This window comes from Oryzias melastigma, linkage group LG9 (genome assembly GCF_002922805.2).
Source record: "Oryzias melastigma strain HK-1 linkage group LG9, ASM292280v2, whole genome shotgun sequence".
NCBI classification, from domain to species: Eukaryota; Metazoa; Chordata; class Actinopteri; order Beloniformes; family Adrianichthyidae; genus Oryzias; species Oryzias melastigma.
In genome coordinates, this window is record NC_050520.1 from 1,922,301 (window position 1) to 1,944,777 (window position 22,477).

The window sequence follows — 22,477 nt, forward strand, 5'->3', positions numbered from 1 at the left end:
TAGTTATATAAGTTACAGAATAATCTTAAACTGGAGGAAATATTACAAATTTGAAAATCCAATTTCTTTTAGTTTTTTAATGAACAAAGAAGTAAAGAAAAAAACATTCTGAAACTGTAAAGTGCTGTGTAAGGAGTATCATGTTGAGTAGTTGAGCTAACAAAATTTTAGCATTCATTCTCCAACAATTCTTCAAATGGTTACAAAATCTTGTGTCGAAAAGGTGTTTAGCCATTTATGCTAGGTTCACACGTGGCGCAAAAGCGCTACTAAGCGGCGCGGAGCGGAGTGCGCACGGGATCCGCTCTCTCCTGTAATTCACACCAGATGCGCATTTTTCCGTCACGGTCGACAGGCACTTCTGCTAGAACTTTTTTTTTGTTGTTTTCGCCAATCATGGGTAAGTTAATAACCTAAAAATATTACCTCATGTTTCTGCTAAGAAGAAGCAAGTAGTTAGTAGGTCTACACTTTTTATTTATTTATCTGTTGTTGAGACACACAGAGAGTAATGTGTGTGTGTTGTGTTTGTTTTCATTTCTACAGTCTGTTTAGATATAAAAGCATTATCGTATTATTTTGTTGGGAAAAATTGGTTATATTTTGAAAATAAACCACATTTTCTCATGTATACTGATGTAACTTCCTGCCAGAATTGACGCGGATCGCTTGCAGCTCTTGTGCAAAATAAACCAGACGGTGAAATGATGCGCTGCACGGCGGAGGATCATGGGTTAACAAGGGTGCCAAATGGAAGCAGCCTCCGTTCTGCGCCACTTTGCAACAAATGTTAAGCTAAGTATAGAGCAGAGTGTGAAAAACAAAAAAAAAAACAAAAAACATCAAATCAAATAAAAAATTGAAGACAAAGTAAAGGAAATGCTATGAAAGTGATTAAGCTAGTAAAATGTTACCATACATTGTGACAGTGAAGATGTTAGATTCTAAGATTACCCCCCAAAAATTGGATTTTGTGTTTTGTTGTCTGGACGTTATAGCAAACCAAAGTGTTTTTTTTCCTTGTTTCGTAAGCGAGGAGCTGTAAAATACTGTGGAAGGAGTATCATGGTAAGGGATTGTGAAGCCATTTCTGTGTTCTCCTAAATGTCACAAACCGTTACATAAAACAGGTTACCAGATGTTTACTTTCACAGTTTTATAGTTATAAGTTGGAGAATGATGTTAGTTGGAGAAAGAAATCAAACATAAAAAAAACTCCCAAAAATCTGATTTTATAGTTTTTGATTGGACAAACCAATTAATTTTTAAGGTTTTTATTGTTCCTGCTGGTATAATGAGGAGTTGTACCGTACTGTGGAAGGAGTTTCATGGTAAGGGAATGTTAAGCTAAAAATAGGGAGTGGACAAAAACCAAGAAGAAAATTTAAGACAAAGTAATGGAAATACTATGAAAGTGGTTAAGCTAATAAAATGTTATGCTACCAAATAAATAAAATAAAATGTTATGCTACATACTGTGAGTTTTTGCACAGGTCCTAAGTGTTACAAAACGTTGCAAAAAAGAGGTGGCTAAGCGCTTAGTCTTTCAGATTCAAAAATTGCACCCAAGAACCCCAAAATTCTGATTTAGTGGTTTATTGTTTGGAAAAAGGAGTACTACTACAGCGGGTTTTTTACTTGTTAGGTAAGGGAGGAGCTGCAAAATACTATGGAAGGAGTATCATGGTAAGGGAATGTTAAGCTAAGCATAAGGAAAACTGCCAAAACAAATGAAATGTATTTAACTTAATGTAATTAAATCTTTAGAAAGTAGTTCAACTAACAAAACGTTACGCTACATAACAAGTTTTTCCACATTTTTGTGTCTCCTAGGGGTACAAGATGTGTATAAAAGGTTGGCATGTTTTTACTCTTGCAGATTAATAGCTACAATATGTTATAAGTTGAAGAATGATCTTAAACTGGAGAGAGAAATCAGAATGACGAAAAACTACCAAAAAGCCTGATTTTGTAGTTTGTAGTTTGCACAAAGAAACAAAGCCTTAATTATTTTTTTCCCCCTTTTGGTGAAACGATGAGCTGTAAAGTACTGTGGAATGAGTATCATGATAGGGGAATGTTAAACTAGAGCAGAAGGCAAAAACAAAATAAAAAATGTAATGAAAATTCTATGAAAGTCTTTGGCTAACAAAATGTTGCCCAACACTGACGTTTTGTTTCTCCAATTGATTTCAAAATGTTACGCTAAATACCATGTCTAGGGTTACCAGACGTTAGGTAAAAAACGTGGCTAAGCGTTTACTAATGCAGATTCAAAAATGACACCCAAAAACCCCCACCATTTGTTGTTGTTTGGACAAATTAGTAAAGCCAAAGGAGTTGTTTTTCCTTTTGGAAAAATAAGGAGCTGTAAAATACTGTGGGAGGAGTGTCATGGTAAGGGAATGTTATCCACATGATAAATAAAATAACATAAATTGTTATTTTATTTGTTTTTGCTAAAAAAGCAACCACAATTTTACCTCAAAGTAATAGAATTACTTGGAGAGTGGTTGAGTTAAAAAAAAACGTGACCCAACATTGAGACATTGAAGGAAACGTTTGTTTTCTCACAGTTTTGTATCTTCAAAACATTGCACTAAAAAGGAGGCTACGCTTGTTCTCACAGATTTGAGGCTACACCTTCTGAAACTCGAGAAAGTGTCTTCATCCTGTTGGCTCTTTATTATATTGATTAGACTAATTATGACAACTCTATGCTCACCTTCACAAACATAAATTAGGTCTGCAAAAACACCGTATAGACATGTCAAAGCAGCAAATTTAGAGAGGCTGATTAGCAGCCAAGCCTCGGAGGGCTGCAGCGTTCTCTTTATTCGTTTAAAGACACCCACGTGGCTTATTATGCAGGAGATGTGTTTCATTAGAGCCGAGCTTTGGAAGACAGATAAAAAAAAAACAGGGAAGCAGAAGAAGCCCTGCGACGCGCGCCACAGAGGGGGGATGCGCTCAAGGTTCTGCTTTACTGAGCCCAAAGCTGTGCCAGTTAGAAGACGCTTGTTTGGCCTTGAAGCCAGGAAACATGTTGACATCACCTGCGCGTTCGTCGCTTCAAATCCCACGCAGTTCTTGGCCCAATTTAGAGAACAAAACAAATGAAACGCTAATGCTATAAATATTGGAAAAGCCTCCCTGACTGAGCAGAACCAGAGGAAGTCTGTCTGACAGATTTGAGTAAAGACTTCTAGCGGTCAACCTTTGGGGGTTTCACATTACGCTTAAGAGCCCAAGAGCTACAACCACTTGGCAAACCGCGACGGTTCAAACTGTACAACCCAAAAATAAATCTTACATAATGCGAGAGGATGTGACCCTGTCATTCCCTCCAGCAGGCCCTGTGTTTGCCCATCTGGCAGACAATGTGCAACAACAGAGCCCCTTTGACTCATTAAGACCCACCATTCAGTGCTTTTATGTATCAGATGCAGCATAAATGCATCTCAGAAGTAGGACTTCTTCTAATTTTGGCAGCTCAACCTCTTCCATATACTTTTTTTGTCTTGAGTCCTTCAAGTAATTTTGATGTTTGGTGATGTGTGCTTAATGAATGAGTCACTGATGCCTCTGTGGTCGTGTGTCTCTGAAAGCAGCTATAACGCCACGTGGGACCGCAACGTCAGACAGTTAAACGCAAAAAAGGTTTTCAATAATTAGTTTTCTTGGAAACAGATGGAATAAAAATGGTTCCAGTTGAAGATAATTATAATATATATTATTTGTTTCCATATGCTGAAATCCAACCTGCCTAAAATTTGATTTCTGTCTTTTCACTTCAGTATTTTATGCAAAATTTACTTTAAAAATAGAATGGATTTCAAACCTTAAAGGAATATGATATTATCTTTTATATAGAATTGTTTTTGAGCAAAAAAAGTTCAAAGTCATTGCAGAAAAAATCTTTACCTCTTGTACAAACAAAAATAAAAATATAAATAAAGGTTAAAGGTAAAATTTACCTAGTAAAACATTGCGATTAATCGTGATTAATGAAAATCCAAAAGTGTGATTAATCTGATAATTGTATTTAATTGATTGCCAGCATTAATTAAAAATAAAGATTCAAAATGTACAGTTTTGTGTGTGATTTTATATTGTGTTTATTTGCAGATAATAAGTTGTCAGAAAATACTGTAATTAGAAAAAGATTAATGGCGATTCATTTTTTTCTGGGTTTGCAATTAATTAGTAAAAATGTATTTAACCGATACCTGGTTCTAATTTTTAAAAATAAGTATGAGTTATGTTTAGCTAAATTATTAAATAAATGCCTTTATTCCTGTAACACCTGAGGCGTTCCCGGTGACGCTTAAACGCAAAATCTCTAACATACTGTAACTTTTAAATTGTTAAGGCGATTAACGTATTTCCAAAGGATTTTGAAGGGAGAAAAGCGGCGCGAAAATTACGGTAAATAAACACTGGCACTTTGGTGTTAGAGGGTTAAAAATCGTCCTATAAAGTCCAAATTGTTTAACCACATTCATAATCATTGGAAATACTGAACATGAGTAACACACAATATTATATATACTGTGTATATTATATATACACAGTACATATATAATTATATTTATTATATATACTGTATATATATTATATATATACAGTACATATATAAATATACATAAATACTGTACATATATATATATATATATATATATATATACTGTGTATATATTTTTTATTTAGAAATTTGTTGAAAAAGTAACTAAAAAAGATTGCTTTAAATCTGTCACTTTCATTGAAAGACAACAGTGTAGTATAAAAGGAACACAGTTTATGGGTAAGACATTCCTTCATTGTGGACTTTTTTCTTTGTCTGTTTATAGATAGACTGCTGTATGGTGTCCAACAAGGCTCTGTGTTAAGACAACTTCCAATTGACTGCTGTTTGTGTTTCCCTCCCTGCTCCAGGCTGTAGCGGAGGCATCGGTGGGACTGTGTCTCAGCCTGAAGCTCACCTTCCGCTCTGATCACATCTGCTCCACCTGCCTGCTCTGCCATCCTGCTCTTGCCCCACCATGCTTCCACAACCTCCACCTTTCCTGCTCCGCCTTGTCGCCAAAGCTCTGACACAAACATGTTTTGTCTCCATGCCTGACTGGACCCTTTAATGGGCAGCTTTGCCAGAGTGAGTGACAAGACTTTCAGAGAGGCCTTTCTCCACGCTATGCCTGAAGCTTTTCCTAAAAACAGCATTTCTGTTTTTTTTATTGAGGAATTCCGACATAAGTCAGAGACCATTCATCAATTTTGTCGCAATTCATCTTCGGCTGCAAATATTCTACATTACGACTGTCAAATAATGAATAATTTTTTTTAGAAAGTTAATCCAGCAAAACGAAGAAGACTTGCCATGTCGTTGTGCTGCACTGAGGCAGTCAGGTTGCTCTTCATCCTTGGAGGACTTCCCATCACTCATGGTGTCTTTCATAATCTGTCTGCAATAATGGGCGAAGCAATTTTAATTCACAATGTTTTCCTGATTTACTTTTTTAATTTTACGAATTCTTTTAACTTTCTTGAATAATATTTTTTTACATTCCTGTTTCAGATCAAAACTTTTAAAGTAGGAACTATCAAACAAATGTTCTACAATTAGTCCTCTCAACAAAATGTTTGGTTGAAATATCTTGAGTTTTTTCTCAAGAAAATGAGGGGGGAAAAAATGACTATTTTTTTCATATAAAGCACCACAGCCATGAACAGCTGGAAAAAGGTAAAGGTAGTGATTTGATGTCTCTGGAAGTCATTGATGTGATTGCATGTTCTCGGCATTCCCTCATGAATTCTCAGCCGGCATGCAGGAGCGTCTGACTCACAAGTCATCTGCTCAACTTTGCGTCACGGCTCAGGAAATCTAGTACCAGTTTGAAATTGCTCTATTTTGGTCAGAGGCTTCTTTCATTTCCGACATGTTTGTGAGTTTGAGGTGGGCAGAGACGTGCCACCAGGTATGGAAAATAGCCCATCCATGCCAAAATGTAACAAAAAAAGGGACTTTTTACGAATTCGGCTAATCTGTTTACAGTTTCACACAGTTGAACTCCTGTTCCTGACCCCTAAGCTCCACATGACTGCAAATGTGCTGCAGTCCAAATTTGATGGAATTACATTCCAAGCAAGTTTAGCTTAAAGTTTAGCATAAACACTTGTTTTCAGTGAATACAAATTCAAAACGAATAAATTCTCATTTTAATTACGGAGAAATAATCCACCAGTAGAATGTGATACTGGTAGATGTATTTGCTTACATTTTTTTCATTTTTTACATTTATTTTTGCTAATTAAGGTAAAAATAAATGGCTATATTTTGGATTCATTTCCAGTTTTTCTGTTATATCAGGATCAATTTCAAGAAACCCATTGTGGTTCTGTGAGGCACAAAGTTCTCTTCATTCACTCAGGAGAAAAACAGCTCAAAAAACAAAACAAAAACCAAAGCAGGATGGTTTTTTTTTTTAGGTTTTTGTTAAGTGAAGTATTTCCATTTCTACAACTCTTGAATGACACTTTGATGAGATCCATTAGAGCACAGTTTACGACTCTGCACAGATTTTGAAGAACTGCTGGCGGTTACTGCCCAAATAGCAAAAAAAAAAAAAAAAAAACTGTTTGGCCCAGATTTGACCAGATTCTGCACAGCTACCAATGGATGCACCATAAAGCAGTGGTCCCCAACCCTTTTTCAATCCACAGACCTGTTTAATGTCAGACAATATTTTTACGGACCGGTCTGTTTTCATTAACTTTTAAGGGTTAAAGTTTGTCTTCATCCTCTGTTAAAAAAATCTGCAGATGCTTTTAACTTTATTTGTACACTAGATTTCATTAACAAAGCATTAAAATATGATATAGATTTTACCTATTACTGTAATAATTAAAAGCTAAAAAATCAGATAACTTCAGCCTCGTCTGACCTTTAAGAAGCAGTAATTAAAATACGAAAAAGTCACCAAAACTTGTACTTTCCCAATATAATAATGATAAACATGAATCCAACATTTTAGCAGCTTTGTTTGCAGAATCCTCATAACACTAGGCAGCCGGTTTCTGAATTTTCTGCATTATTATTATGGTCTATGGCAGGGGTCTGCAACCTGAGGCCACATGTGACTCTCTTACACCTTCACTGTGGTTCTTTGGTTAAAGAAAAAATAAAAATGTTTTAATATTAAAAACTAACTTTAAAATAAATAATAAGTAGCAAAGTAAAATTATAAATAAATAAAGTCAATCAATTGGAGGTCAGACAGCACCACAAGTCTTACTTAAGGCGTACCAGATTATGGTGGATTTTATATTTTTGAACAAATTCTAGGATTCCATGAGTGCCTTATTATTCAAAAAGGTATCTTAATTAACTCTGATTTAATTCTATTTTGAATTTCTGACTGAGATGTATCACAAACTGTAAAATATTCTTTAATCCCTGCTGACATCTCACTACATTCTTCTATTTTACTGTGCTGAGATGTGGTACAGACTTTTATTTTGAAAGAAACCCATGTGAACCTGTGTCAAAAGTTAAAAAAATATTTTATATTTTAAAAAAAGTTATTTTATCTTCATGTTTATCTTCTATTAAAGCCAATAAACCAACAGTTTATTCATATTTATCATTATAGTAACTACAACATAAATACAAATCAGTGTCTTATTTTTCTAAAGGGTAAAATAAGATTTTGTGGCTCCCACTGGGTTGTGGTCATTGACAAACTAACTGAAATGGCTCTTTAAGGTTTGAAGGTTGCAGAGCTCTGCTCTATGGGAACAACATTTGCAGTAAATTCCTTTTTGGAGTAAAGACTCCTGATTCTTGTCTGTTAAATTCTTTTATTTTGAAGTTGAAGGCTCTCCTTCTGTTTCTTCCCAAAATACGTTTTCCAAATACGTTTGTTTTTTGTTCACTTTGCTAGCTTGGCGGTTTCAGTTAAGTGGTCGGAGCAGGCGAAGGATGGGTTTTCATGACATACATGACGTGACCAACCGACTTGGCATGCGTCCAGAATGAGTCGGACGTGATGGCGGGAATCCAGTTGTTTTCCAAAATAAAACTTCCTCCAGAAAATATCATAAATAAAGCTAAAAAAAAATGTTGATCATATTTTTTTCTCTGTGGTACCAACTGTCAATGGACCGGTACCAGTCCACAATGTGAGGTTTGGGGACCACTGCTAAAGGATTGACATCCACATTTATAATAAACCTTTGTGGAAGCTGCTCCATGACATTTGGTCCAGACAAAAGACGCCACGACCCTGCCTGACCTTGTTTATGACCTGTGCTCACACAGAACAAGGAAGGCAGAAAGCACCAAAAATAAGGTCCAAAAGTGTGGCTTATCTGGGTTAGAAGCCTCATCTGCGCAGCTGAAGGTTGAGCACCTTGTTGAGGGGCCGTTCAGCAGCAGGAGTTTGAACAGGAAAAGGTCACACTTTGTTTTGTCGCTTGTGCCAACTTCTCCCCAGATTCACCTAAAAGCACACATCAGTGAGGGTCCCACTGAAAAAGACTCTGTCTGTCATTTATTTTTCTTTTACTGATTGTAGACTGAAAGGAATCTCTTTTTTACACTGAATGGATTTACCAGGAAACCCAAAGCAACTCTTTGCTTGTGAAAAATGATAGACACCTATCAGCACAGAGAAAATCAGATATAACCCGTGCGAGTATCTGAGTGAAATTGATTCTATTACATGGTCTAACGGCTTCCAAATAGACACAAATGTTTGTCTGGAGAAGAAAATGAAAAGAAGGGAAGCAGAGTGAATTCCAAAACCCTGAAAACCTCTCCAGGAATCTTAAAACATCTTTGTCAAAATCTGCACCCAAAGTAAAGTTTCTCTTTTTTTATTTTGTTTTTAAAGGAGATTCTTCAAAAATGTTGGTTGTCTTTTAACTTAATTCATGCACATACTGTTGGAGTAAATTCTGAAAGCACAAGAGTACGGCTACCAGGACGGGATGTGTATTTTTGTATCCACAGACAAAGCAAGCTGAAGGTTTAAATCCTCACAAGTGTGTTATGTTTTCACTGATGTACCAATTAAAACAATAATGATTTCTTGCAAATGTAAGCAACATCCCAGCCAGCAAGGCATAGTGGTTTAAAAGTGGGCAGAAATGTGGGCCTCAGTTGGGTTTGTCTGCAGTTTCCATGGTAACCCCATCTGTGTTTGCCCACATTGGCTCAAGTGGGCACTCAGTGGGCCAGCTGAGTGCGACAGCGTAGCGAGCGCCACTGCCCAGGGGACCGCAGAGCTTGCAGGGTCACCGCCCGGGCTGCCGGTTCCTGCCCACTTTTAAACCAATTGTGGCCCACTTGCCCTTGCTGATTGGGATAACCATGATTTTTGTGTTCGGGGCTTTGTGTCACTTATTGACCCGTCACATTCCTAAAAGTGGAACATTTGGTCCCAAAAAAATCCGGATTCGCCAAAGCATTCTCACTCCCAACTTGGTTCGGGCCCCTTTCTCGACACTTTTTGATGTTTTGGGTGTTCCCAACTTGTCGTTTTTTGACTTGCTGGGTTTTCTCAAATCAGGAGTCCCCAACCTCTGGGCTGCAAACCGGTATTGGTACCAGGGCCACTTGGTACCTGACCACCATTGCTGATTAGGGGTCCCCAACCCTTGGTACGTGGACCAGACCAGTATCTGTACACTAAAGCAGCATCTGTATTGCGCCCTTTACTGTGTCCAGTACCGCACCCTGAGGGTTGGGGACTCGTGCAACACATTATCATTCCCAACTCATCACCGTTAACATATGGTTGGGCCCCCTCCACGCCACTTTTTAAAGTTTTGAGTGTCCCCAACTCATTTTTTAACACTCTTGCTGTTCCCATTAAATCAAGATTCCCCAACCCCTGGGCTCCAAACCGCTACCAGTACAAGGGCAGCTTAGTACTTGGGCACCGTTGCGGATTAGGAGTCCCCAACCCTTGGGACGCAGACCAGACTGGTATCTGTACCAGTCTGAACCGGTTTTGTGTCCTGATTGTTGGGGATCCATCCAACACATTTTCACTCCCAAGCCTTCATATATGGATGTGTAGTTCTGGCCCCGTCTGCGCCATTTTTTGACATTTGGGGTGTTCCCCATCTGGTCGTTTTTTGACTTGCTGGGTGCTCTCAGATCAGGAGTCCCCAACCTCTGGGCTTAAAACCTGGTCTGCACAAGGGCCGCTTGGTACCTGGCCACCGTTGCTGATTAGGAGTCCCAAACCCTCAGGACACGGACCAGATCGGTATCTGTTCCCTAAATCCGTACCAGTTTCGCATCTGTTACTGTGTCTGATACCGTGTCCTGAAGGTTGGGGACCCGTGCAACACATTCTCACTCCCAACTTGTCACATATTAACGTTTGGTTAAGGCCCCCTCCGCATCACTTTTTGACGTTTCAGGTGTCCGCAACTCGTCGTTACTTGAAGTTATGGGTATCCCCATCAAATCACGAGTCCCCAACCTCCGGGCCGCGAACTGGAACCAGTGGGGTACTGGGACGCGGAGTGCACTGGTACCCTAACCCAGTACAGGTACCCTAACCCAGTACCGATTCGTGTGCGGATCCAGTTCGCGGCTGATACCGTGTCTGGTACTGGTTTGGGTCCAGTACCACGTCTGGTGCCAGGTTAGGGAACTGGTATCAGGTTTGGGTACATTTGGTGACAAAAAAATCCTGATTTGCCAACACATTCTCATTCCCAACTTGTCATATATGGACGTATAGTTCGGGCCCCCTGTTCGGGCCCCCTGTGTGCCACCTGGTAACAGTACCAGGTTTGGGTACAGTACTGGGTGGGTCCTGAGGACCAGTCTGTGTCAGGTACTGCATCCGCTACCGCACCCCAAGGGTTGCGGACCCTTGATTTTACAAACAACCAGCATGTCGAAAAATGACGAGTTAAAAGTGATGTGGAGGAGGCCCCAACCATAGAATGTGTACCATTTGCAGCTTAAAGAGGAATTTATGAATGACATACAGAGAGACTCCTCTAAATCTGGAATTTCTTCCACAGCCCAGAGATGCTGATTCCTTTCAGACCTGCAGAAACTACAGTTCAGTTTTTGCAGTGTGTGTTTTTAACGGCTGCTCTTACAAGTGAACAAAAACTATACAAGCTAAACAAGGACAGAAGTCCACTCTGATGTGACCTAAAATCGGTTTGTTTTTTCAATTTTTCTTTTTTTTTCATTTGGATTGAATAATGGACTGTCAGATTGAACTCAGACTGCTGCTTCACTCCACTGAACATGCAAAATGGAAACATGGGAAGCGCATGCATTGTTTGGCTCCACCTGGCCCTTCGCAGACATCAGGAAGAAACATTCTTTTCAGTGATGCTCTCCTAGTTTGTGTTTCATCACATGAAAAATCACTTATTGCCCAGCCTGTCAGTGAAGGTTGCAGTCATATCTCAACCAAAAATGAGGAAGCTTCTGCAAAATTTATTCTGAAGTTGTGCTGCTGGAAAATCTCTAAAATATATAAACTTAAAGACCCACTCTGATGAAAATACACTGAAAAAAGTGAAACGTTGTGTCAATACACAAAAGTTCTGCAATTTGTTCCATTTAAAAATTATTAGTTTATTACAAATTTAGCTTCATGGTGTTTTATTAACAGTGTTTTCTTAGAGGAAAAATTATTATTTTGGCTAAAAACAGAATAATCATAATTGACTCTTTAATACCTGACGCTTTAACGTACCGTAATTTTTTAACCGCTAAGACGATATTTCCAATCGATCCTGATCGATCCTCAGAATCTATTGGAATTAGCGTGATAATGGTTAAAAAGTTATAGTAAATCAAATAACATAAGCACTGGAGCTCTGGTGTTAAAGGGTTAAACGAACACTGGGAACACTTTGAGATCCAAAAATGATGGTTTCAAACTCAAAAACAGGAAAAAAATAAAAAATCTAATTTGAGGTTCCTAACTTGCGTCCTTCCTGGCTGTGTGGGCCGACTGCAAACGCCATTAGATCAATTTCTCCCTGATTCCTTTCAACCGTCCTCTGTGCTCCTGGTTAACGCAGCCCTGCGGAGATCAAACACGCAAGGCAGGGCATCAAAAATGATGAGAAGAAAAACACTCACAGATGAACAAGGGCTGCTCCACTCTGCAAAACCACACGCTATCTCCTCCTTAACTCACTCCCTGGAAGAGATATTTTTAAGTAAAACAAGATGTCACTTGTGGACGAGAAGATGTCTATTTTTCTGCAACATGATCGTCTTGTGCAACGAAATATTCGGTAGCATATTTATCTCGATTGTTTTTGTCATAAAAACGAGTCAAACTTGAGAATGTACGGGATGATGTCAAATGATAAAAAAAAATAATAAAAAAACAGCCTGAATTTACTCTCTAACCTCTTTTCAACAAAAAGATGCTTTTTTCACTGACTAGGATTGACTAATCCCTCCATCATCATCCTCATCAAAATCCTTGCTTTCACACACGCGCATCATTCCAGCTTGTGACGGATCTTCATTTGTATAATTTGTACAGCAAAAGTTTATAAAGTTTTCTACCCTTCCAGAAAAGATTTAGTTTCTGTTGTTCAACTGAATGTCAATGAATTCAAATTTGCAAGCATTGTTATAAAAAGTTTGTGTTTTTTGTGCTACACTTGGGTTTGTTCTACAGTCCGGACGAGAAAAACAAGGTTCAATAAAAACTGAAGAGATGAAGTCCTGTGTCGTGTCTGAAGTTTGTGATCAGGGAGAAACGTCTCTGACTCCATTAACGCCGTCCTCAGTTGTGTTTGTAACACCTCGCCGCTGAATTACTTCGGTGAGAAAACCTCGAGACATCTTTAAGGTTGCTGAGTGTGGATTTTCTCACCTTAAGATTAAATTCAAAGTCAGTTTGTTGTCATTTTCATATGAATGTCTTTCATGGATTTTATGGAAACCTAAAGAGTTTTTGTTGCTTTGACTGTTAGGGAAAAAAAATGCACAAAAGTTTTCTCAAAAACTTTTATTTTAACTAACAAAAAGTAGTCTATTTGAGTGTACTACAAGTAACTTAATACATACTAAAAGTGAGGCAGCATACTTGGAGTTTGCTTTTTAGATAATTATCAGTAGTCTGAAGAAGTATTCAGTTAGTATTCTGTCTCAATCAGAATTCTTTGATCCTGATTCAGAGGCTTACCAAATTCTCACTACCTACTAAAAAAATTACATAGTGCAGGAATGTATCGTGCCCTGGATTTTAAAAGCAAGTCCTACACCATGATCACTAATTTTCTTTCGTGTTTTTAAACGCCAGATATGATGTCACTGATTTCATAAAGTAATAATCTAATCAATTTCACATTTATTTGTGACTACACTCTGCTCTGATGGTGAAAATGTGGATTGCTTATTAAAAATTACATTTAATCATGTTTTTTTTGCAAAAATTGTTCAATCGCAATGCATTGTGGTCTATATTCGCTAATGTAGTGAGCGTCGATGCATGCTAGTTTTTCACAAAGACTTCTGGGAAATTTCTAGGGCACTGAATTTTGGAATAGTATAATTAGACAACACTAGAAAATGCTGAATGCACTTTATAGTGAGTAGTGAAGGAATTCGGGCATCGCCTGAGTCATCTGAGTCCCAATCCGATACTAAACATTTGAAAAATAAATACATAAAAATGTAATAAACAGACCTAGGTATGTGCCAATTTTGTTTTATTTTAATGTATTTTTTTTTGTTTTGTTTGTTTAATTTAATTTAGTTTTGTTCTATTTTATTTTATTTAATTTTGCTTTTTGTTTTGTGTTATTCCCCTTCTTTTATTATCAAATAAAAATAGGAAAAATTAGTTACTATTAACTGGTAAAAAAAAAAAAAAAGTAATGTTTAGTCATGTGAGAAAGTTTACTGACTGTAGCTTTAAGATCTTCCAAAATATAGAACAAGGCAATTCAAAAGACATTTGCAGTCCACTATAGAATGTTTATTAAAATTTTTGAGCCCCAAAGTCTGAATTCTTCTGCGTTTTACTGCGATAAAATGTGATCTGTTTGTGATATGCAGACTTCTACTTTCAAATAATAAGCTTGAATAATAAATCGCTGATCAAAATAATAATAATAATAAAAAAATATCCAACCACTGATCAGGACATAACTTCTGACACTGATGAAACTTCAAATTGACTTCTTTTTGAATCAGGGATGTTTCATAAGCTCAATGGTTTTAGTACCAAAAGCTGTGAAACATGAACAAACATTTAATAAATGTTAAACTTGACACTTAAAAAAAAAAAAAAAAAAACAATTACAAAAAATTTAATATTTTTTGAAAAATAAAAAAAAATGTTGTTTAAATATCTTGTTTTTTTTTAAAAAATGTTGATATTTTCGTTTATGAATCAAAAAGCGCCAAAGATCTAAGAGAAATTCTAACTCTATCATACGGAATGAGTGTAATCAAAGGGATTACAAACAGCAAATTCAGATGTAACAAGAAAAACAAATTGACAAGAAGAAAAGTGGAGGATTAAAAACAGCAGATCATCATTTTTGAGGACATCAGCTTCATCTTTACAAGGTAGTGATGCAAATCAAGATTGTAATTTTTGTTTTTGTCATTTTTAATGATAATTAAGATAATTTTCTTCTGCCTGACTCCTATTGTTTATTTTATGTTGGAACATCTTGTATAGTTATTAACAATAAGCAATTTCATGTTTTTAGCAACCACTGAGATACTGTTAAATGTTGAGGTTCATTATAAGCTATATAGAAACTAAAAACTATGTTTTTATTTTACTTTTAAAGTTCTGTGCGTTTGTATTTGTGTGTTTGTGCTGTAACTCATTGTAGATTGGATGTTTCTGTTTATTTCCTGTCATCTCCATTACAGCAAACCAATAAAGTGAAGTGGATATTGTGCCTAAAACGTTTCCAAACAAAATAAAAGACCCATAAATTGAAAGCATTGAATCACTGCTGAGTGAAAACACAAACCTTTGTGAGGATAAACTAGAAAGGAACACTTCCTGTCTCCTGATCATTACCTGTGTGGAAAGATAAGGCGACTATTGTGCTGGATATGCCACTTTTGCAAACCACACATTGAAATAATTCGCTTTTCCCTTTAATTTTCTTTTTGTTTGTTTGTTAGTTTTGCATCAGCATTTTGGCTGCCAAATCCCAAAGACTGGAAACTGGCAGCTCTTGTTCCTGACACTGATTAGTGTTGATTTTCTCTCCCGCTGCACACTTAATTACAGTTCATTACAGGTAATTGCAGTTGTTTGGGCTCACCTTGCAATGACCTTGTGTTTATGGCATTGTTGTAAAAAATCCAAAGCAAACCGTAGTAATACGATAAAAAAAACGAATCCAAACAGGAAAAGTTGTTTTTCTCCAACAATAGTTGTGACATTTGCAGGAACACTCGAAACATATGGTTGTGCCACATGGCCCTGCTGGTGATGCATTATGAATGTTTACAGACACAGTTGATAAACAGAAGATGAGGAAATATGATGAAAGGTCTGACTCATGGCGAGCATGATGAGACGGACGAAATAACTTCAGTTTTCTGGGACACTTTTGTGTTCTTCTGAAGGTCAGTCTGCAGTATGTTTGTTTTGTTTTTAGTTGTCAAATTTTGATCAGAAAACTTTATGCCTAAACTTGAGCATTAGTCACTTCTGCTGTTCGGAGGTGATAAATGGGCAAAACCTGTACGGGGCATAAAAGTGGCCATCACGAAAAATCAAAGAAGTAGATTACAACATGCACACTTTTTCCTATGGGCATGCTGCGGGGTCATGTAAAGATGAGGAAGGTAAGACTAGGACTGGGTTGAAAACATTTTTTTGGATGGATTTAAGCTTAATAGATCAATAATCAATTCACAAAAGATATCAATTGATTTAGCACATAAAGCTAAAGTCCGCTAGCTTGATGCTAACGTTTAATGGAATTCCCGTCTTATGGGGAATTCATAGCTAATAGCTAATGTTAGCTGATTTGGCTCATTTAGACTTTTTAAATATTTCTTTTGGAGTTAGGCTAATATTTACATTTTAGCTGTTTTGCTAATTAAGTTTTTTGTTTCTTTTTTTAAGGCTATTTTGAGGTTTAGCTATTTTTTCAGGTGTTTGGCCTACATTTTTTTGTTGTTTTTTATTTGGCATTTAGCTAATATTTTAGCTGGCTATCAGTTTCAGTGATTTCAGCTATCACCTTTTGCATTTTTAACTATCAATTTCAGCATCTTCAGCTATCAGCACTAGCATCTTCAGCGGCCAAATTCAGCTTACAGCATTCACACTAGCATTATCCCATCCAGGGAATCCTACATATCTAGCTCATAATTGTGTTAAAAAGTTATGGTTTTAAAATTCTAAAAATGTAGTTTTGGCTGAACGCCGATCTTGAACACTTACTGGACCAGACCGCACCATATACTGGACCGCTCAGTGGAAACGAGGCTTAGTGTTCATGACGCTCCATTTTCATGGCATTCCTTGAGGTTGTACAAGCTTCAATTGAACTGTGAGATACACCTCCGCTCCCCTTGAGATACGCTCCCTCCTTTCTTTGACTCTCGGACAACATTAAGGCACGTTTTTGTCCAGATCTCCTGTTATTTCTTTCTTTTAAAAGGTGGATTACCAAAACATGCCACAAATCTGCTCTTGTTCCACCCCTTCTGTCAAATTTTAGAACCCTTTTTGGCCCACGAGTAAGAAAGTTTGCCCATCTCTGTCTTGTGTGATAGTATTAGCTTTATTTTATTTCATTTTTTTTCCACTTAAGACATCTAATAGCTCAAAAACAGGTCTATAAATGCTCTGAAGAATGAGGCATATGTGGAGAAATGTAAAGGAAATCTAAAGGAAAACGGCGTTTGACCAAACTGTTAAGAGTATTGGAGTGGACCTCCATCTCAGTAGATTGATGAGGCGAGCAGGAAACAGAAAGTGGCCCTTCAACAGCAATCAAGAAATGGGATTCAATTGGATTCAGCGCATAATGATGGTTTTAAGCTGTGATTGGGTAATGACAAAAGCATTTTCTCATCACATCGTTCTTCCTCCTGTGGGACTCTTCCAGGTTCATGCTGGAGCCGTCAAACCATACCTGCGTACAAACGGAGCCGATGCTTTTTGCAGAGATCAATAGCACCTGTGGGCTTTTCCTCTCACGTATAGACTGTGAATTTGAAAATGTCTATCGCTCCCATAAAGCACATTACCTGCAGCACGGCACTGATTGAGACACCAATTGTAATAAAGCCTCAAACTGTTAATCGGTCAAGCAGCCTCGAGGGAACCATCATTTCCATATTGTGTTCATTTGTGGCAGTCTCCAGAGGAGGATTCCAAAGCCGAGAAGATGCTGGAACTCGCTGGCTGGGACAGCAGTTATGGCGTCAAACATGACAGCATCTGTGTGAAAGTTCTTAGAGTTTTGTGTTTGAGAGTTTTTTGTCACAACTTTTGCCACAGAATGTTGATATGTCCAGATTGGAGGCAGCAGTTTTCATTTAGTCATTTGAGTTGTTGGTGCACATATGCAACTTTGAAAAAGTTCTGATTTTTTTGTTGTTTTCGTGGGCAAAACACAGACATTCTTCAGAGGATGATGTCATGAAATGGGCGGCACCAACAAGGAGCGTTTGCCGACCAGAACTCCCCGCTCTGGACTGGTCTGGTATCCCCCCGGAGCCTCTCCAGTGCCAAAGCGCGGCGATAGCAGCCCAGTTTAGGGTAAAAATACGATAAAAATGTACATAAGATTAACATAGTAACCAGGTATTTCTTAAAGCAAATAAAGTGATTTAGGACGCATAGTTATGGTAAAATAATACTAAAGAAACCCTACATTTAAATACATGTAAGCTTTTTCGTGCCACCCACAGGCGTTTTGGAGCTGACCCCAAACTACTGTTATCGTTCCCAACAGTCTGTTATAAAATCTGTCAAACAAGAAAGCAAGAGGAGCTTTTCTGTGCAGATAATGGTTTTGCCGATGACCTCCACCAAGTGCAAACAGCCTATTTCCATGTGCAGCGCTGCCCGTGGCTCTCTGAAATCCTCTGTCTCTGACCCTTTTACTTGCTCAATTTGCTGGTTACAAGATAATCTCAGCGCCAACAAAGAGTGGGTGTTTTCTTTTCAAGTGAGAGCATGAAACGTCCCGGGGGAGCTCCTGCCTCACGGTGGCCCACAGGTCCTCGCAGATTTTCAGTTTTGCCCAGAAGTAAAAGAGAATCAGCTCGGATTTATGCTGCGGATCACATCAAAAGGAAAACACTTCCCCACATCAAAGCTTTAGGGAAGTGCTGGTATAATCTTGCACATGTTCCGTCCTTCTCGCTCCTATCGGGTTTTTTTTTTTTTTTTTGCTGTGCAGCCCACTTCAATTTGACCTCGGAGGAGCTTCAACTTCCGACTTTCATTCATGCTGAGAAGAAGATTGTGGGTCGGATGTCAAAATTTTCCTCTCACTCTCTGCCAACTGAAATGTATGGCGAGTTTCACTAAAATCTACCTTGAAGTGGTTAGAAAGTGAATCTTGAGTGTGTAAACTTGGAAAAAAAGTGACTTTTCACGATTCTTGTGTTTTTGGAGAGGATAAAAATGGACCTCAGAGGTTGAAGTTCAAGATTTTTATGATCATAATGATGACTTCAAAGCATTTTTCTCTCTCCCTGTGAAAATGTTGTTATAATTCGGCATATCACTTTTTTTTGCAGACATTTTTCACATATTTAGAAATTTCAGATCAGATTTCAAATTCACAGATGTCTCTGTGACATGTTTTATCTTATTTCTGGTGTACATAACTCTGTATCACAGTCCGTATGAGAAAAACCTTATGAATAATGATCGATTGATGGGTTGGTTGATTGATAGATCAAACAGTACAGGAAATAGCAGTTTTCTCAACTTTCAGATAGAGAAATTCCTAAGTATGTCTGCTGAGTTTTCTTGAAGGCGTTTATGAAGAAACACAGTTTCAGATGAGAACTGTAGAAAATGTACTCGCTTTTGTGAGGCAGATTTTTAAGTCATATACTTTACAGAGGGAATGTCGATTGGCTGAAGGCAATTTATTTGATGTTTTGTTTCATTTATTATTATTTGATCTCGATCAACATACCTATCCAGTCGCTGCAATGATCCCAGATCTAAGAGCATGACGTGCAGTGGATGCAGTTTATTAGTATGAAGCATTTCTATGCTGATGACATGCTAGCCAAAAATGAAGATTGGTTTAATGTAAACACCATGAAAAAAATTGCTTTTTTAAATCTGTTTTTTTAAAAGAAAGGTCATTTTTTTAACTAATCAACCAACACAGCTTCACTGAGGCTCTTTAAGCTCCTCCTCTCGCCCACTGCAGTCACATGGCCGACGCCTCGCCACAACTCATCCATAAACTGATGAACAAAAGCCTCTGATAGATTGCGTGCCAAGCTGTGCATTCACCAGCAGCTGCTTGCTTTTATTGTCATTTCTTCCCCCGTGGCGTTTTGAGCTCGTCAGTGAATGATAAGACAATAAACATCTGATCTCTGAAGATTATTTCAGGTGATGCTTCCTCCTGTAGATGCTCCTCTCAGAATGAGACAAATGTTTATGCCTTGTTCTTCATCATTACTCCCAGCTAGCATGTGTCCCAGCTGTAGGCAAAATAACCGCTTTTTAAATAAATAATGAGATCACAGCTCCGCCCACTCGCAGCTGCACAGCAATATGCAAATATGGACAAGATCAGGCTGTTTTCAGTGGACTATAGTCACCGAACATCTGATGGGACTTAGGAATCCTTGTTAGGGGAATGTTTATCAGGGCTGGCCAACCAGAGACCTTCAGAGCAACAATCCTGCCTGTGTTGAGTCAGCCAATCAGCAGCAAGCTGGTCAGGGAGAGGTGGAGAACAGGCTGGAGGGTTGGTGACTGCTGAGGACCAGGACATGAGAAATGAGCGAGTCTGGAAATTGTTGGAGCTTCCTCTTTGGCTTGGGCTGAAACCGTGACAGACAACAAACTCATGAGCACTGATGTGATCAACAGGCAAAAACGGATGCGATGGAAACTACTTCTTATCTTGGAAACAAGTCCAGCTTTAAAAAAAATAACTTTAAAACTGGTTCTGATTAAAAAAAAGAAGAGTTATTTTAAAAAAAAATTCAAACTCATCTTTTTAGCTTAGTTTTTAAGTAGTTTTGACACTTCCTTGTTTTTAAATTTGATTTTAGAAACTGTTTTACCTCAGTTTTTTCTACAGAGCAGGGGAGTCAAACTCAATCACACAAGGGGCCAAAATCCTAAACACACCTTATTGAACATACTAAAACTACATTTTAAAAACTTTAAAACTGTAACTTTTTAACATAATTATGACTAACAAAAAGGTAGGAATATTATTCCAGAATAAATCAACTTAAACCTTAAATAACTTCCAATATTTTACTCTCCATAAAAATATATTTTGTCAAAACTATACAAGTTAGAAATAAGCGCAAAATAACATCGGGCCATTAATGACAATGAAATAAAATGATCTGGAGGGTTGGATAGAATTACCCGGTGGGCCGGATCCGGCCCCCGGGCCTTGACTTTGACACATGTGCTGAAGAATTTATAAAGTTATTATTTATTCATATTTTATGTAAAGCAGTTTGAGGTAATTCTACAAATATAGTTGAATTTGAATTGAAACAGTGATCCATCCTGGAGTGGGTTCTGTTAGAAAAATTAAATAAAAATTAAATAAATACAGTGTGTTCTTAATTTTTTAATTGTTAACACAATAATTCCAACATGAGCTGATTTTCTCCTTTTCTGTTGAAATTATTGTGTTAACAATTAAAAAACTGAAGTAAATCAAAGAACATAAACACTGGAGCTCCGGTGTTAAAGGGTTAATGAAAGAGAAAAGTTACTGGGGCGTCTTGTCTAAAGTCTAAACTCAAAACTCTCCTGTACTCAAAACTGTACTCTATTGCATAAAAAAACACTGCTGTTGTGTTTTATTATTTAAATAGTTTTGGTCCAAAAAAATGAAAAATGAAGTCTGATGAGGAGAGTTCCAGGACTTGTTTGAAGCATTTTTAGGTGGTTTCCATCACACCTTCCCTTATTTCATGTATTTGGTGTACTTTTTATCTGTATACAAATAAATTATTACTGCTCTAAAAGAGGTCTGTTGTGGACATACTGTGTGATAATGTGTACCATTGTCTTTTAGCATACTCAATGTGCTTTGATCTTTGTATATAAAATGCTGTTTGTCACACAAATCTGCTGCAGTTAAATTAAAAAACAAAAATTGTTTTGGACTGGAGGCTCTTTTTTTCCCTGATTTTATAGTTTTGACAGTTTCTTAAAGAGAAAAAAAGATTACTGGAATTTTCGTTTCATTTTTGTCAGGTTGCAGCTTCTGAAGTTTGACAAGTAAATATTTAACATCGACTTTTAGAGCTTATTCAAAACTTTTAGCCTTAGACATTTGATTGGATTGATATACAAACTTGTTTCATAATTCGTGAGTCAAATGTAACATGAGTCTTCTTTCAAATGCTGAAAAAAGTCACATTTTGGACTAAAATGTGTTTTTGTTGATGCAATATCCTTAAAATTATGCAGAATTTTGAGGAAAAAAATCCTTAAACATTCTGCTTATGAAACAAAAACCATGAGTCTGGAATCAAACAAACAATTTCTTTCATTTTATCCTCATTTTCAGAACTTCCCATGCTTCCTTGCAGCAGTAACGCTCCGTCAGTCCAGCCAAACTCCAACCCATGAACTGTGGGTGCCCCCTCAGAGCTATTTCCAGCCACTCCTCGCATGTTTTTGAGAAAAACAGCTTGACTCTAAATCATGCGATTAGTTAAAAGGCAGATTTACATTAAAGACGCCATCTGTCCTTCTAGTGTCTTTATTTTGTTTAACATTTACGGAAACACACAAACTGAGTGGTCAGCGCGAGGATCATCTGTTTGGGTGGGAAAAAGCTGCTGATATGTGAGATCAAGATTTAAATCAGGTTACCTAAAGAATGCAAGAAAACTTTAGAAAACATCTTCAAATATTTAAAAAAATGTTTGTTTTTCATTTACAAGAAACATCCTACATGTTTGTAAGTGTTTAAGGTGAGTAAACAGCTGTTTCTGCAGAAGCTGGAGGATGTAGAGGCGTTTCCACCTCCACCAATGAGCTTCCTGGGTGTTTCCAGTGGGCGTGTTCATCTCCTTTGAATCTCTTAAGCTCGTATATTAATTCATTTATTAAATTGTGTCAAGAAAAAAGATGCACAAAGGCATAAACTTTTCTTTTCATAATGATTATTAAGGTTTAAACTTTAAAGCTCCAGTCTTTAAGGGCTCAAAGTTGAGCATTTTTCCACCATTTACAGTCACTATTGGTGCGTTTTGTATATGTAAATAAAAATATGTATATTTATGTGTTTA

The 22,477-nt window shown here is 37.4% G+C and overlaps 1 protein-coding gene across 1 annotated transcript in view; it reads left to right on the forward strand.

The window, feature by feature from the left end:
* The window catches only part of ksr2 (kinase suppressor of ras 2), a 136,275-nt gene extending 129,463 nt beyond the window's left edge, over nt 1-6,812 (forward strand). Inside the window, exon 22 of the mRNA XM_024275063.2 lies at nt 4,936-6,812. Within this exon, the coding sequence (XP_024130831.1) occupies nt 4,936-4,942 (7 nt within the window). The 3' untranslated portion in view covers nt 4,943-6,812. The remainder of the gene's footprint in view (nt 1-4,935) is intronic.
* Nucleotides 6,813-22,477: the final 15,665 nt, after the last annotated feature.